The sequence below is a fragment of the Tupaia chinensis genome, unplaced genomic scaffold, assembly GCF_000334495.1.
Source record: "Tupaia chinensis unplaced genomic scaffold, TupChi_1.0 Scaffold000355_1, whole genome shotgun sequence".
Classification (NCBI taxonomy): Eukaryota; Metazoa; Chordata; class Mammalia; order Scandentia; family Tupaiidae; genus Tupaia; species Tupaia belangeri.
The window spans coordinates 13,644,055-13,661,043 of NW_006159850.1; the positions used below are offsets into that span (position 1 = coordinate 13,644,055).

General features: G+C 51.9%; 1 protein-coding gene across 1 annotated transcript in view; it reads left to right on the forward strand.

Moving 5' to 3' along the window:
* The window catches only part of GLG1 (golgi glycoprotein 1), a gene marked incomplete at its 5' end in the record, with an annotated part of 140,303 nt that extends 129,354 nt beyond the window's left edge, over positions 1-10,949 (forward strand). Inside the window, 4 exon segments of the mRNA XM_006152644.3 lie at positions 1,537-1,644; positions 3,778-3,898; positions 4,517-4,623; positions 7,360-10,949. Coding sequence (XP_006152706.2) covers positions 1,537-1,644; positions 3,778-3,898; positions 4,517-4,623; positions 7,360-7,527 — 504 coding nt within the window.
* Positions 10,950-16,989: the final 6,040 nt, after the last annotated feature.

Genomic DNA, 16,989 nt, shown 5'->3' on the forward strand with positions numbered 1-16,989 from the left:
AAAAAAAAAAAAGAAAGAGAGGGAGGGAAAGTGAGAAGGCAGGCCACCAGGTCCGGGACTCGAACCATGGTCAGCCATGAGGGAGTGTCCAGCACCTTAACCACCATGCCACCTGCTGGTCCCAGCAAAAATTTCTCTTTAAAAAAAAAGAGGGACTAGCAGCGTAATGGCTGTGTCACTGAACTCCCGTGTAGCTGACCGCAGTTCGAGTCCTGGACCCAGTGGCTTAAACTCACGCCAGGTACGTGTGCATGTGTGCCCAAGATCCTGAGAAGACAATGAAGGAGAAGGGATTGCGGCGCGGCCATCCCCCTTGTGGGGGTGATTTCTCGCTTTTTATCTCTCTGTCTCTCTCTGTCTTTCTGGAGAGCACACGCGCCCTAAAGCAAAAACCTCTCCAAAAAAAAAAAAAAGAAGAAAAGAAAAGAAAACTGCGTCAGGGCCATAGTCCTGTCACTTACAGTGCTAGTTTCGTATTTCTCTGTTGATCAAGAGTGCTCTTGTATTATACCTATCTCCATGTAATTTGTGCTTCCCTTCTCATTTCCTTTTTTTTTTTTTAAAGAATTATTTTATTTAACTTTATTTATTTATTTACGTATTTTTTAGTTTGACCAACCAGAGAGGGGCAGAGGGAGAGCAAGCGAGAGAGAAGGAAAGTGAGAAAGCAAGCTGCCAGGTCCGAGATTTGAACTGTGGTTGCCCGTGTGGGAGTCCAGCACCCTTAACCACCACACCACCTGCCAGCCCCCCTTCTCATTTTCTATGACTTTGAACACTGCAAGACTTGCCAGAAACATAAAAGTGCCTCCACAAGAACCCTAAAGAAGTGCCTGTCCTTGGAAATTACTTGACTTCCTAGCTAGAAAAGGTCACACAGAGAACCATGTTCAACACACATCAATTTTAGGAGATCATCACAGCTACCAGTATTCCAAAAACGCATACTTATAAAAATGTCCAAGGAAGTTAGAGGTTTTATCTCTGTTAGGGGCTGAGTTTCAGAACTCCTTCGTGTGTGTGTGCTCAAGTTGTGAGGCTGGGTTGACCCTGGACCTCTATAAACGTTCAGCATTTGCTTTTAGGACCTCACTTGGCCAGGTAACCTTCCTTCTGCGACATCAGGGAGTAGTCTTCATGACAAGTCCTGGGACAGTCTGGCTCCACTCTCCGGGTTGGCAGCATAAAGAGGGTGTACTTGCTGGTCCCCAGCTCTGCGCGCTGGTCACTGTGGTGGTCCCCAGCTCTGCGTGCTGTTCATGCAGAGGACAGTGGAGCCTCACACCCAGTGTAGGAGGGACGTGAAATCACCGGGAAGCTGTTGGAGATGCCTGCTGGGCATGTAGGAGGGTCACCCGGTCCACATATGCAGGACCCCAGTTTCTGGTGGTGGCATTTCCCCTCGCCCTGCAGTAGCAGTGGGCCAGCAGGGAGGGAGCACAAACACTGCTCGAAATCACCCAACTCAGCTGCTTTTGAAAGTTTGCTTGTGTCTGTGCTCAGGGGCTACTCAAGGTTTTTGTGTGTCTTGAACAGATCTCCAATCTGTGTGCTGAGGAGGCAGCGGCCCAGGAGCAGACAGGCCAAGTGGAGGAGTGCCTCAAAGTCAACCTGCTCAAGATTAAGACAGAAATATGTAAGAAGGTAACATCGCCAGTTCCTCGCTTTCTCATCCTTGTGCTGCTGCACAGTCTGCACACCTGACCAGCAAGACCAGAACCGAACCTTCCTGCCCACATTCTGTGCTGGGCCTCCTTACCAAGCCCTATCATTTTTCCTTTACCATTAATCTCCCATAACTCTAACACTCTTTTTCTCCTTTTTTCTATTTTGTTTTATTTATCCTTCATGTATGCTTAATTGCTGTGCATCTTCATGGAGCACAACATGGATTTTCAAAGCACGCGTGCAGTGTGCAACAGTCCTTTAGGGATAAGACCCTATGTGCCGTTTTCAGCAAAGAACACCACATTGGAAGACTGGTGGTGTCTGTTTTGTTCACTCAGTCGTGGTTTACTGTCACTGGAATATTTTTTCATGTGTCTCCATCACTTGTGAATATGTCTCATCCCTGCGACTAGACCATAGGTTACAGGCACTGTGAGTGCAGCACTGAAGCAGTGTCTACACCAGTGGGTCAGAACTGCACATTCAAAAATATCAGTGAAATTTAAAATATGGTTCATTTCAGAAACATCACATAAAACAAAATTTTCCAAAATACCACTGCTAAGCATACATTATCTTGCAGTATTAAAAAATTAGATGATTGGGACCAGCAGTTGGCGTAATGACTGTGTCACTGGACTCCCATGTAGTCAACCGTGATTCAAGTACTAAACCCTGTGACTTGAACTCAAACTAGGCATGTGCGTGTGTGCCCAAGATCCCGAGAGGAGAGTGGAGGAGAAGGGATTGCAGTGTGGCCATCCCCCCGGGGGATGATTTCTTGCTTTCTGTCTCTCTTTCTGGCGAGCACACACACCCTCTAGCAAAAACCTCTTAAAAAAAAAAAAAGAGAGAGAGAGAGAGAGATGGTAGAGTTTCCCTTCTTCAGAGCATATTCAAACAAGCAGCAGAAGTTATATTCTGTTCTTTTTTTTGTCTTTTGAGGATGATGGAGGCAAAGTGGAGTATCATGTAATAAATATACCATTATTTGATTGGAAATACTAATAGAGCATATTACTCTGAGTTTCAGATTTCACATTTTTTCCAGAGTTCTTAAAATAATGTTGGGACTAGCAGGTGGCCTAATGGTTACATTGCTGGACTCCCACATAGTTTATTTTAATTTGACCAGAGAGGGACAGAGCAAGAGAGTGGGGGGAAAGGGGGAGGGGCGAGAGAGCTAGTCACCAGGTCTGGGACTCAAACCGTGGTCAGCTGTGTGGGAGTCCAGCGCCCTTAACCACATGCCACCTGCTGGCCCCAACACCTGGTTGCTTTCTAATCTGAGATTCTTAATGTTACTTGGTTGTTAAGTAAAACCTGCTCTTCCTCTGTTGAAAAGAAGAAGAAGAAAAGAAAAATGTGTCAGGGACATGCGCATGTGTGCACCAAAATCCTGATAGGATGGAGAAATGGAGGGAAAGGATGAGGCATGGCCATCCTCTCTTGGGAGGTGTTCTCTCTTGCAGTCACATGTGCACATGCCCCCTGGCAATTAAAAGAAAAACGGAAAAATAGTATGGCATACCAGAATGCCAAAAACCCAAATCTGACTTATAAGTACTTATAGTCCCCTGCTTGCTTTTGCATGTACCTTTGCATACACTAGATCCCTAAGAGAGGGAGACCTGCAGATGGTGTAATGGTTATGTCACTGGACCCCAATGCAGTCAACCATGGGTCTAGTCCTGGACCTGGCAACTTAAAACTCACACCGGGCACATGTCTGTGCGTGCCCAAGATCCCGAGAGGAGAGTGGAGGAGAAGGGATTGTGGTGTGACCATCCCCCGGGGAGTGATTTCTCACTTTCTATCTCTCTTTCTGTTTCTCAGGCAAGCACATGTATCCTATAGCAAAAATCTCTCGGGAAAAAAAAAAAGAAAAAGAAAAAGCTAGATCCCTAAGAAGTAGTATTGAATGAAATTGGATGCCAGAAAATCTACATTCTGTCTATTATTACCAGATTGCTGTGGATCCCAGAGTAGTCTCTGGGCTAACTCTCAACCCTCCCTCCTTGACTTATTTGTGTACAAAGTAATTACAGACAACAGAACTGATTTACTTCGTCTACACAAGCTCTCTACATAATCACCTTTTCTTTCCAGGAAGTGCTGAACATGCTGAAGGAAAGCAAAGCTGACATCTTTGTGGACCCAGTTCTTCACACAGCCTGTGCCCTGGACATTAAACACCACTGTGCAGCCATCACCCCTGGACGAGGGCGTCGTAAGTCACTGTGTCACTCTGACCCTGCCCAAGCTATATTGGGAGGGGCAAAGACCCCCCTTAACCACCAGCAGTAGCTGCCCTGTTCTGTAGCCACAGCCCCAGCCGTAGACAGCATCCCCTGGAGACCTGTTACTGAAACGAGGTCTTTGTGCGTAACAAACATAGGCACTATCCTGCAGGGTCGAACCAACCTGGCCATGACCAGAGCAAGAGATCTGATGAAAGAGGAGAGTGTGTTATTTATCAGGGACTGGAAAGTTAAGTCATCACCATAGCCCTCTTCTCCCCTTTCCCAAAATGAAACAGCTTCATCAGCTTCCGCAGTGGCCACAGACGGCTCAGCAGATGAGTTCTATGTGAGGCTGGAGCCAGGGCAGAGGTAATAGCTGTTTCCAAGCCGTGCCTGCTCAGTTCAGATGAGATTTGGAGAGAGACTGCACAGCCAGCCCTGGGAGTTAAATGTCATTCCTCTCATGGCAGATCTTGAATAGAATGGATTTGAGTGTGCAGCTCTGAAGCTGGTGGTGGGTGTCCTTTTCAGCCCTTCTTCCCAGCCTTACAGAACTCTCTCTGTTCTGTAGAGCTTCAGACTCCTCTTACCATTTCTTCCCACAGAAATGTCCTGCCTCATGGAGGCCCTGGAGGATAAGCGGGTGAGGTTACAGCCGGAGTGCAAAAAGCGCCTCAACGACCGGATTGAAATGTGGAGTTATGCAGCAAAGGTAGTGACCAGGAGGCCCTCCTAGCACAGCCACCGTCTCTCTGAGTCTCCACTGTCCTTCCTGGGGCCTAGCAGCGTTTTCGCAGACGTGCTCCTTTAAAGCTCCTTCGCCATCCCAAACCTAGAGCGCCTCTCTGCCTTTACATCGGCCTGTGTCTGCAAGGCTTTGCCCTCGGTTGCCATAGCCCCTCACCCAAAAGTCAGGCACCCAAAGAGAAAAGAGACATCTTGCCCATGGCAAGGGAAAGAAATAGAGCTTTGCCTGTTGTAAAGCTGTCTTGTGATTTGGGCAGAAGACAGTGTGTATGGGAGACCAGCACCCAAATGGCCTGGAGCACACAGAATAGGAGAAGAGCAGCCGTAGGACGCTGGCGCCTCTGTGTGTGGTACCCAGTCAGACTTGGGCTGGGGAGATTTTTCCTACAAAAGTTCGGCCTCCGTGAGAAGAGTAGTAGTTCTCAAGTGTGCGTGGCCTTGTGGTTTATGAAACCTCTGAGGAATATAGCACCCCATTTGAACCTTGAAGTCCTAGGAGGCACGCGGAATGTTTCTCTTCCCACTTTGTGGTGGAGGAAACCGACTGCAGAGAGTGCTTCTCAGCCTGCGCTGTACATTCCCAATGTCCTTACATCGAGAGCCACAGGAACGCCCCTCCTTCTTGCCCAGTTCTTCTGTCACCCAGGTGCTTCAAGGTCAAGGGTAATGGCCAGGAGGAATGCAGGGAGGGACTCTGTTTGTCACAATAGGCAGTGCTCCTCTAACCCCTCCTCCCAAGGGAGACATTTTTGAAGCCCTCAGCTAGATGAAGCAGCAGAGAGGGCTGCCCTAGTCTGTTCCTCCCTCGTGGGTTGCTGCTCCTCAGCCGCTTCTCAGAGTTCATAGTGCATCACTGCTTGTTTTGTGTTGGCAAATGTTGGTGCCCAAATCTCATAAGCTCACATCTCCTTGCTCTGTTCTTTGTGCATGGGGTGAGCCTAGAAGCAGCCCAGACATTTCTGGGCCAGACCCCTCCCTGCCTGAGACTCAAAAGAGCAGGTACGTGTGCAACTAGGAAACTCCTTGGTCCTGATTCTGCCACAGCAGGCTACCAGAGAGGTCCTTTAGAGAAAGCAGTGGAGGGGCCAGCAAGTGGCATGGTGGTTAAGGTCTAGACTCCCACATGGCTGATCACAGTTCAAGTTCCGGACCTGGTTTCTTGCTTTTTCACTTTCCTTCTTTCATTCTCTGTCTCACTGGTGACTGCATGTGCCTCATAGCAAATTAAAAATTAATAATAATGAGTAAAATAATAAAATAATTTTTAAAAAGAATAATGGAAAAAAGAGGATGAAAACCAATTAAACTGTAAAATCCATAATTGGAGAGGGGTTAAGTATACCCCATCATTTTAAGTCATGATTGCACGTTGTTTTCGCCATGAGGAATGCTTGTGAGGCAAGAAGTGAAAAAGTCGAACTCAGTCACAGTGGCACAAGCGGGAAGGCACTGCTGCAAGGAGCCTGGGGCCGCACGAGAGGCCCAGATTCGGGTTCTGGCCTGACCCAAACAGGCCAGGAATAGCAGTGCACACCTGTGGCCCTCACTGGGAGACTGGGGCATAAGGACTGCAACACTGCAAGACCCTGTCAGAAATACCCTCTTCCTACCTTCCACCCCCACATCCCATCTCTCATCAAGATGTGGAATTAAGGGACCAGCAGTTAGCATAATGGCTATGTCGCTGGACTCCCATGTAGTCGACCACAGTTCGCATCCTGGACCCAGTGACGTAAAACACACCAGGCACGTGTGCGTGCATGCCCAAGATCCCAAGAGGAGAATGGACGAGAAGGGATCGCAGCATGGCCATCCCCCCTGGGGGGTGATTTCTCGCTTTCTGTCTCTCTGTCTCTGTCTGGCGAGCGCACAAGCCCTATAGCAAAAACCTCTCAAAAGAAAAAAAGAAAGATGATGTAGAATTAACATACTACACAATCCCAACTTTCCAATGCATTGTTTAAAAACACAGCAAACAAAATGAAGAGCATAAATCAAAACAAGTGGCCTTGTGCAAGTCATTTAACCCCCACACCCCAGGCCACTGGGCCTTCATCTGCTGTGTGGGAGCAGTGGGACTGCCTGCTTGGAGTGGGGTGAGCACTGAGCAAGGGAAGCACGTGGAGCCCTTTGTCTAGGCCCTGCCATCGTCCAGCCCTCGGTGTTATGTATTAACCATTGTGATCACCATCAGGAGTTCCGGGGGCTGCACCTCTTTTTATCTTGCTGTATTTCTCTTTTTTTTTCAGAGAGGTTTTTGCTTTAGGGCGTGTGCATTCGCCAGAAAGAGACAGAGAAACAGAAAGCAAGAAATCACCCCTGGGGGGATGGCCACACCACAATCCCTTCTCCCCCATTATCTTCTTGGGATCTTGGGCTCGCACGCACCCACGCCCGGTGTGAGTTTAAGCCACCGGGTCCGGGACTCGAGCTGGGTCGACTACATGGGAGTCCAGCGACATAGCCATTGTGCTAACTGCCAGTCCCCTTGCTGTATTTCTAAATTTGTGCAGGCATACAGTCATAACGCGGTTTTCTGATCAGGAAAGGGTTGGAGCTCTATGTCAGTTTTCAGTTACTCCTCCCTTCCTCCCCAAGATAAAAGACATTAATTAAATTAGGAGTCGAGGGGCACACGTTAGACCTAGCACTGCCACCAGCCCAGGTCTCTCAGAAAGAATCACATTGCGTGTCGTTTCAGGTGGCCCCGGCTGATGGCTTTTCTGATCTCGCCATGCAAGTAATGACATCCCCATCAAAGAACTATATTCTCTCAGTGATCAGCGGGAGCATCTGTATACTGTTCCTGATTGGCCTGATGTGTGGACGTATCACCAAGCGAGTGACACGAGAGCTCAAGGACAGGTAGAGCCACCTTCACCACCAGAGGAACCACCTGTCCGTGCCCAGTTTGTACAGCCCTGTATAGTGTACCCACTCACCTCGCTCTTTCGAGAGGTGCCACCAACGCCCGTGTTAGAGCAGCAGCAGGTGCCCACTGCAGTGTCCCATGCAGACTTCGCCCATGTCCACGGTGTCCTCCTCCTCAGCCGCCTGTGCAGCATCAGCAGCTGGCCGCTTTGGTTCTCGCCTTTGTCGGCAAACTTGGGTTTACCTGCCCGTAGACAAGTCTCATACCAACAGAACTACCAGTACTTCCAGAACCAACTCACCTGACCTGCAACTCAAAGGCTTTTTTTTTTTTTTAAGAAAAACAAAACAACAAAACAAAACAAAAAAACAAAAAAAAAGAAAAATTTTTAAGGAAAGAAAAAAATGTATATAGTAACACATCTCCAAGCTTGATTTGGGCAACGGGGTTATTTCTTCTGTGTGACTGTGTAAATGAAAGCAGGACTTAGAGGGAAACGCACCACCCAGTTCGCTGTCGCTGAGATGTCTTGTCCACCACTCGGAAGCGTCTTTGGCCACATCCGGCCATGGATGTCACCAGGTAGTGGGAAACCTATAGCCAGCCTGCTGAGTCCTGTTTTCTTCAGCTGAAACAGTGATACCTTCCAGTCCCACCTTGAATGAGCCACTGTTGGTCTCGGCCCCAAGGCCTTGAGTATCCCGTGATGTTTTCACCTCAGCGATGTAAACGTGAGCCTGGGTCAAGGCCACATGGGTTGGGGGAGGAATCTGGAGTTGGTGAACCTGGACAGCTCGATAGTCCACACTCAGACGCTGGATTCGTAGTCCCCAGGCAGTGGGATCCCAGTGACCTGCCTCTCCCGGTACAGTGCAGGTCTCCGTTGGCCTGGGCCACCCTGCTAGCCCTGCTGCAGTGGGGGTCGCCACAGAAGTGCTCTGCCCCGCCCCTCCTGCCTCACAGGAGGCAGGGATTGCGGGGGAGGACAGAGACAGGAAGGAGAGTGGGGTTTAACCAGCTCTGCTTTATCTTTCAGGCTACCGTACAGGTCAGAGACAGTAACTTACAGAGATTTAGCGTGGTCTCAGGGCGTGGCTAGTCCAACCTGACCTTCCTGCACACTCCAGGCAAACTTCCCAGACAAGCTCCTTTGCGCCTCCGCATGGAGAGGGTGGAAAGTTATTACGTTAAAAGATGGAGGATTTTCTCCGTTTTTTTTTTTTCCTTTCTTTCTGTCCATTTGCTGCGTGTACCCACCTGAGTAGGCATTGGCTAGCTGCATATGGCTGTTCGTCATCATCAACCTTTCTGGAAACTGAGCTCACAGAAGCAGTGTTGCTGGCCATCCTCCGTCATTCCCCCATTGTGGAGAGGCTAGGGTCAGGGCATCAGGGGGAGGAGACCGGGCATCGCAGTCCAACCTGGCACTCTTCTGGTCGAGTGTGGGGCATGAAGTCATATGAGAGGGCAACATGTACAGTAGGAGATATATTTATATAATATATATTTTGTTAACCTTTAGATGTCCATGAAGTATTATAAAGCACGTGCCTAAAACTGTCCACACAGACCAGGGCTGCCCCCGGCGCCCTTCCTGCCCCTGCGTCGCCTGTGCACCGAACTGCGTGCCTGGTACCAGAGCTTCGTGTCTTCCCTGGGTGTGTGCAGTCCACGGCGTATCCATGTGTGGGTCAGCCTATTCAGTTCCTCCTCGTCTACCCCGACTGACGTAGATTTGGATACTGTGGTTTTCTTCCTTTCCTTTCTTTGTTTCTTTTCTGCTTCCCTTCCTGGAGGCAGTAGGTTCTAGAAGGCAGCTCTCGGTTACCCGCTCCTCAAGGAGTGCTGGGCACCGAGGGAAGCTGCTATGCTGCTTGGTTTCCTTAGCCTTGCTCCTCGGGTCTGCCTGATCTCAGCAGGTGTCCTGGGATTCTTCAGTCTCAAAACTTGAAACATTTGGTGTATGAGCAGCACGCCCCTACTTCCACCCCTCTGGGCTGATCTGAGCTGGCCCAGAGAGTCCCATCTGGGGCAGGGCAAGGGGCCGCCAAAACTTGTTCCTAAGGACTGGGAATGTCCTCTAAATGCAGGACCGACTGACGTGTCTGGTAGGACTTCTCTGTTAGGAGTCCTGCTTGCCCTTGGACCAGGCGTGTGAGGAGTGCCGTTCTCCGTCTCTGCAGTCTCCCTCCTGGTGGCTGTAAGAAACGTCCTCGTCACCCTGTGCATCTCAGATTTCTGTTCTTTCTGAATGGAGAAAAATCCCATGAGCTTTCTGCAGCAGATTTGGAAGTTTGATGAAGAGTTTGGTTCTTGAAATACTTGTCATCTTTAGAAATGGTCAGAATAGAAAGGTTACCGGCCGGAGCTTCGGTTGCTCGTTTCAAGTCTTGGACCATTCTTCAGGTACTTTCCTGTGATGGGCTCTTGAGAGTCCCGGGCAGGGTCCTAGGCAAGTCTTCATCTGTCCGTGGGGCCAGCATCGTCTGGATCAGCAGCCCAGCCACGTCATGTCCTTCATTTGGCATAACGAAACAGGTTCTGGAGCACCCCCGGTTCCTGGCCTCCCCGGCAGTGGCAGTTGCGGGTATAAATCAGCTAGTCAAAAACTAGTATGGAATCATGACCCAGCTGTGGGAGCTGCCAAAAGACTTGCCTGCACCTTGCTCCTGGGGTCTAGCCCACTGCAGTAAGAAGAGTCATCAGCAAGTCAGGTGTCTGGCCAAGGCCACGGCCCGAGACACTTGCTGAAAATGACAGCAGCCAGGTCCCTGTCATCTGACCTTGCCAGCTCATGCTAGTGTCTCAGGGACTCAGATGCAGTGTCCCCCATCCTCTGGATGCCAGGACCCTGGGCTCCTAAGACAGAGGAGCCAGTACAGGAGAGCACAGATCCATGCAGCCTGCTCCCTCTGACAGCCTCTTCCCACGGAAGGGGGCGCCACGGGTGAGACCGTCCCTCTGTTGCACCCCTGGACCCTCTACTGTTGCTGCCGCCCAAGACAAGTCTGCTGGCAAGCGCACTGATGGGCCAGCCGTACCAAGCTTTGGGTTTGTTCCTGGGAAAGCCCTCTGCATTCCCTGGCGGCCCCCTGACTGCGACTCCCAGCCCCAGTTCCATGGGTCCGGTCAGCTTGTTCTGAGCCAAGGCATCCTGAGAAGCTGAGGCCTCCTGGGGTTGCCGATGAACTAGTATTTAGCGAGCAGTGTTGACTCGAACCCTCTGTCTCATCTGGTGTTTGCTCTGCTGGGGCGCGGGGAGTGGCTCAGCCAGCGTGAGGCGGGTGGGGTGGGAGGGTTGAGAGACAGACTGCTTTCCCAGAAGGTACAGTGGGAAGTTGCCGTCCACTCTCCTTTCTCCTTACTTCCTGAGGTCAGCTAATACAAGAATCCAGTGACGAAGACACCTGCTTTTATGTTTTAGCAGACGAACTGGCAACTTCCCTGACCTTCCCAGAGGGATTCACTCTTCCATATCAGTGTGGCTTCTGGAAATCTCTCCCTTCCCACAACATGAGGCTTATGGTACGAACTCTGTCCCACAGATCTCTCCGGGACAGGGGCATCCAGGGAGGGTTAGGTTGTGCCATGGGGCCTCCTTCCTTAGCTGGCCTCAGGTTCTTCTGAGGAAAGGCAAATTCCTTTTTTTTTAAGAGAGATTTTTGCTACAGGGTGTGTATGCTCACCAGAGAGAGACAGAAAGCGAGAAATCACTCCCCAGGGGGATGGCCAGGTCACAATCCCAGCTCCATTCTCCTCTCAGGATTTTGGACATGCACACACATGCACCTGGTGCGAGTTTAAGCCGTCAGATCCAGGACTTGAACTGTGGTCCACTGTGTAGGAGTCCAGTGATGTAACCATTATGCCATCTGCTGGTCCCGGAAAGTCCATTCCTTTCTGTTCATTCCCTTTTACAAAAATAAATTCTCCACATGTAACTTACTCTAAATAAGCTGTGGAGGTGGAAGCTGGACTAGAAGTCAGCCAACTCAGCCTGGCACGTTCAACATGAATTTTGACAGTTGAACCAAAAGAAAAACCCGTGGCTTTATGAGTCCTGTGCGTTTTATTAGGTTACTTCTATTTCAGCTTCTTAGGAATTTGAAAAAAAAAAAAAAAAAAAAAACTCAGCAATCAGAATGCTCCTTTCATTTCCCACTGTTCAGGCAGCACACAGTGGTTTTAGGAAATGCATTTTAGTGTCATGAGTTTTTCCCAGGCCTTTGGAGACACTTTTTTTTGGAAAGGTTTTTGCTATAGGGCGCATGCGCTCGCCAGAGAGACAGAAAGCAAGAAATCATCCCCCAGGGGGGATGGCCACACTGCAATCCCTTCTCCATTCTCCTCTCGGGATCTTGGGCACGCATGCACACGCGCCTGGTGTGAGTTTAAGCCACCAGGTCCGGGACTCGAACTGCAGTTGACTACATGGGAGTCCAGAGACATAGCCATTACGTTAACAGCTGGTCCCTGGAGACACTTCTGATTCACCTGCACCAGTGGGCCTAGGGTCACACCTGGTGTTCTGGCCTGCCCTGTCTCCCATCTGTCTTGGTTTACCAACTCCTCCAGCCACACTCCTCCTCAGCCCTCCCTTCACGAGGACCAGGACCAGGGTCACATGTTAGATAGTCGAGTTTGTGGCCAAGTCACCTTTCCTGCCCAGATAAGTCATTAGCAAACCCAGGCTAAATCTTCAAGGGGACAGATTCTCCAAGCTCTGTGGTAAGATCACTGTAGGGACCCAGGGACTCTGTCACCTGGAGCACAAAGACGGGGCTGTCAGGCTGGTGGTGACAGGATCCTGACAGTGGCTTCCCCTCTTCTCATAGGCCAGCAGGACACACAGGTAGGACCCTGGGCTCTGTAGTAGAGAATGAGCCTGGGTGAGGAAGCCAGTGGTGTTTGCCTTCCCCAACATGGAATTGACATCAACCCAGAGCCAGCAGGGCTTGTCAGCCCCTGAGCCACAATGTTGGAGCAGGTTCCCAGGGCAGGTTGCAGTGCCTTGGAGAGAGGGGCCGACAGGACGGGAGCAGCAGGCAGGCTCTGAGCACCTCCAGGACAAGGTTCCCAAGTCCGTCCACATGGGAAAACAGACTGTCTAGCAAATGCTGTGTGAGATCTTAGGCCTTTAACTTTCTTTTCTTTCTTTTTTACTTTTTTTTTCTTTTTCTTTTTTTTTTCCAAATAGAAAAGTACAATTAACAAGCCTCTTTTGTAAATGGGTTTCCTTTCTATGTATAAAATCCTGGCAGTTCTTTGTTTTTACATGTTCATGCTGTGTAATTTTGAGATGTTACTGAGATTCTGAACATAATGTGCATTTTTTTTCTGTACAGATGAAATGGGAGAATTTAATAAAGAGTTTGCAGGTTTTTACTTGTTAAATCTTCTGTGGTGACTGGCAGGAACTGCTACCACCTGCTCTGCTCGTAGGAGTTCATGGGGCTGTCGTCTCTCCATCCCACGAGATGAGGTCTTGTTGGCTAACTAGGCCCAGCAGGAGGAGGACTGTAGGCTTTTAGAGGAGAGAGGGCCCCAACCTACCCCCTTTTATTCATTGCACTTGCCAGGCAGAAAGAAGGCACCCTGCAGTGGGGTGGGGCCATACTGCAATCCTTTCTCCATTTCTCCATCCCATCAGAATTTGGGCATGCATACATATGTTCCTGGCATGTTTTCCAAGTGTCCAGGGCTAGGATTTGAATTGCAGTTGTCTATGTGGGATCTGGTTCCCTTAGCCATAAGGCCACGGGGCTGGCCTTCCCCTTGGTTTTTTATATGACGTTGGCAGAACTGAAGGTCACATCTGGGGTTTTCTGTCTCTTACACTGATGTGTCCAGTAACTTATTCTATTGACCCTTCAGGTTCCATGTGCACATGGCTGGTCTCCAGTGGCCACCCCTGCTCCCTCTGCCTGGCCAGGGCCCTCCCATTCTAACAACCCGGTCCCTGGATTAGTGGCCTTCGCCAGATGCCCTTCTGAACCTCCTGGGCTGCTTCCACCCAGCAAAGCACATTTGCCTCTGGGTGTTAGGGATTCATAGCTTGTGGAGTTTGCACGGTAGCAGGGACTTGGCACGGGAGTGTCCATGCTGTGCTTCAAGTAAAGGGATGTGCAGCAAGGGAGGCAGAGACCTGGGGCCTGGCACAGTCCCTTAGGAGACGGTGGCCAGGGCAGGAAAGAACGCTCTGGGGGCTTCCGGAGTCCCAGCTGTGAGTGGTCCTCTGTCGAGGGAGCCCTGGGCAGCAGCCAGCCCCTGAGTGTGCAGGGTTCTCTTAGGGTGGCTGTCCTGCATTGGTCTAGGCTCAGGAAACAGGGTCCAGTTTGGTCATCTGTCACCCCCCAGAGAGATGTGGTCACCCAGCGCTGCAGGCCCTGGTGCTGATGCGGCCACACTGTCCAGCTGAAGCCTTCACCGCCCGTGAATGAATCATCCACCCTCAGATTTTGTACGTGACGATTTTTCTGACCAAAGATCCTTGGCCAACTTGACTCTGCAGGGGCATTTAGCATTTGTCCTTAGAGGGAGCTAAGAATTAAAAGATTTTAATCCAAACTGGGAGCCCCTCAGCCCACCCAGCCTCACTGGATGAGAAGGTGCAGAGTGGGAGGGGCCTTGCCTGGACACAGCTGGTCAGCAACAGGCAGGAGTGTCTGCTCTCGAGGACTTTCGCTGGCAGACCGATCTGCTCCAGCAGGCCCAGGTTGGGTGGTACACCGACCCAGGAGTCTGCAGTCCTGGGAGCGGTTGACCTTGGTTCAGGATTCCCACCTCCCTTGCCCAGAATAACCCACAGCACGGCAGTGTTTCCGTCGGCTCCCTGTAGTCACAGAGAAACTTGGGAAGTCTGGAGAAAGGAACTGGAGGCCCACAGAAACAGTGGACTAGGAGCAGGGTGCTGGGTGCTGGGTGCTGGCGCACAGCCGCTCTCCTGAGGACTCTGGAGTTGCAGGGACTTGGCCCATTCCCTGCAAGGCCCCAGCAGGGGTGTGTCTTCTGCCTGCCTGTGTTCTGGAACCAGGGCCTCCTTCACCCTCTTGGGCAGGAGGGCCCTTAGTGTGGGCCAGACAGCTGCCAGGAGGGGGCTATAGGACTGAACTGCTGCCAGAAGCCCCAGGTAGTGGTGGGTCACGGCAGCCAGGGTCTGCTCCAGCTCCGCCGTGGGACACGGGCACAGGGCAGAGGCTGGGCTGCACCCAGACTTGCCATGGGCGCCTCCCCGCATGGCCCCTTCCAGAGAGCGCCCCTGCTCACGGGATCCTCCTGGAGCTTGTAGTCCCATGTACAGGTGGGAAGCTGGACTCTAGCCCTGTGTGGGCAAAGGTTCAGTTCTGGTCACTGTGTACCTCGGGACTGGATGTGGTATGTGGCAGGTGGATCCGGGACCCAAAGAATGGGCTAGACCCAGTGCTCTCCGTGGGGTCCAGTACACTTTCGCAGGTACTGATGTCGGGGCTCAACTCAAACCGCCTCATTCCAGCTGCCACTGTAAAAGAGCTCCTCCCTCGCTGAGCCTGAGCACCCTCCTCCTTCCCACCCCGACCCCGGGCACTTTCCCCTGCATTCTGCACCCTGGTCTAGGGTCCGGCCTAGCCTTCAGGACTCCCGAATGCTCGCTGTTTGCTGGGGCCGATACGTAGGCCTCCATAAATACGTGTTGAGTCAATCAGTTCGACGAGCGGGAGTCGCGGTCATTGCTGTCCCTAGGGGATCCCAGGTCAAAGACCACGTGGGGGGACCCATACCAAGGAGAATGCCCTCCACTCTTCTCCTTGGTTCCATTCCAGTCATGCAGGTCCAGCCTTCCGTGGCCTGGAGCAGAACGCATGCCCAGAGAGTAACTTCCCCCAGCTGTGTCCCCTAGAAGCAAACAGCCAGGCAAGCACCACTACGGGGAGAGTCCTGGAGACTGGGTGGCAGTGGGAGCGTGTGGGGAGCTGCCCACAACCCTGCTGTGCAGGTGAGCCCTGTGGACAGGCAGAACTGGTGGGGCTTGGCCGCACATAGCAGTCTCGACCCTCCAGGTGAAGGGGGCACTCCACCATGTTCTCGGGGTGGAGATGCACACAGGAAGTGGGAAGCCAGAGTGCAGGTGGGGTGTCTAGGTTCTTGGTGGCTGCAGGAGGCAGGCTGGGGAGCCAGCCCTGTGCCCTCTACTCACCTGGGTCCTGAGCCAGGGGCCGCACGGCCTTTAAGGCCCCACTCGTGCAGGCCCCTGCAATCCACGGACATCCCTGCTGCCTCCTGGGGCATCTGTAGCCAGCTGACCAGGGGGTCCCCAGCCACCCTGTGAAGTCTGCCTCCTCCTAGCATGGGCCTCTCAGGACCCAGGAGACTCTTGGGGGCCGGGGGGTGGGGGGCAAGGTGGTGGCCTTGGGCCACACAAAGTGCCAGGAAGGGAGGACCAGAGGCTGAATGAGCAGGTTCTGCTTGGGGGGATTGGAGAGCAGGGGCTGTAGCTCAGCTGTAGGGGACAGCAGGAGGAAGAGAGTTCCCTGACACCACCGGCCTTTGAACCATCTTCCTGCTTCATCCCCTTCCTTCCCCAGCCTCCCTCCCCAGAGTCCCTTCTGCCTGCCCCCTTCTTCCCCTAGTGGCCCTCTTCCCCCTCCCAGACTGCCCAACCTTGTCTGCCAGAATCTGCGCCTGTAGCCTGTCTGCCGTGTGCCTCCTGCCGGGGCCTACGGGAACCTTCCTTTAGAGCAAGGGAAGGGAATGGATTTAATGTTCTTGGTCAGGCTCCCCCTCGGGGGCTGAAAACTCTGGGTCTCAGTATCTGTGTCCATCCTCAGGTCCTCGAGCCAGGTCCCCCAACAAGAAGCTTGAGCCTCGGGACCAGCAGGTGGTGTGGTGGTTAAGGTGCTGGACACTCCCACATGGCCGACCACGGTTAGAGTCCTGGACCTGGTCACTTGCTTTCTCGCATTCTCTCTCTCTCTCTCTCTCGCGAGAAATAATGGCCACATCACAATCCCTTCTCCTTTATTCTCCTCTCAGGATCTTGGGCACCCAAGCACATGCACCCAGCGTGAGTTTAAGCCGCCAGGTCTGGGACTCGAACTGTGGCCGACTGCATGGGAGTCTAGCAGCATAGCCATTACACTAACTGCTGGTCCCTAAAATAAATAATTAAAAAAAAAAGCTTGGACCTCATTCTAGCCCCTTCTTCCCCTTTCACCTGCCAACCCGGGCTTCCTCCGAGGGGGATCAACCACCCAGTTTCTTCCCAAACCCACTTCCGCCTGACCCCTGAAGTCCTGCACAAGAGGGGCCCCGAGGCCCTACACCCAGGACTTACCCAGATACAGCAGGCAGGTCCCCTCTCCAAAGAGACTGGCCTGAAAACCATATGGCACATTAGTAGATGCGCTTGTCAGCAGGGCCGGCATGGCCCGCGACGAGGCCTGTGGCATGCTGGGCCGGATCCATCTCTGCTAGGAAGCTGGT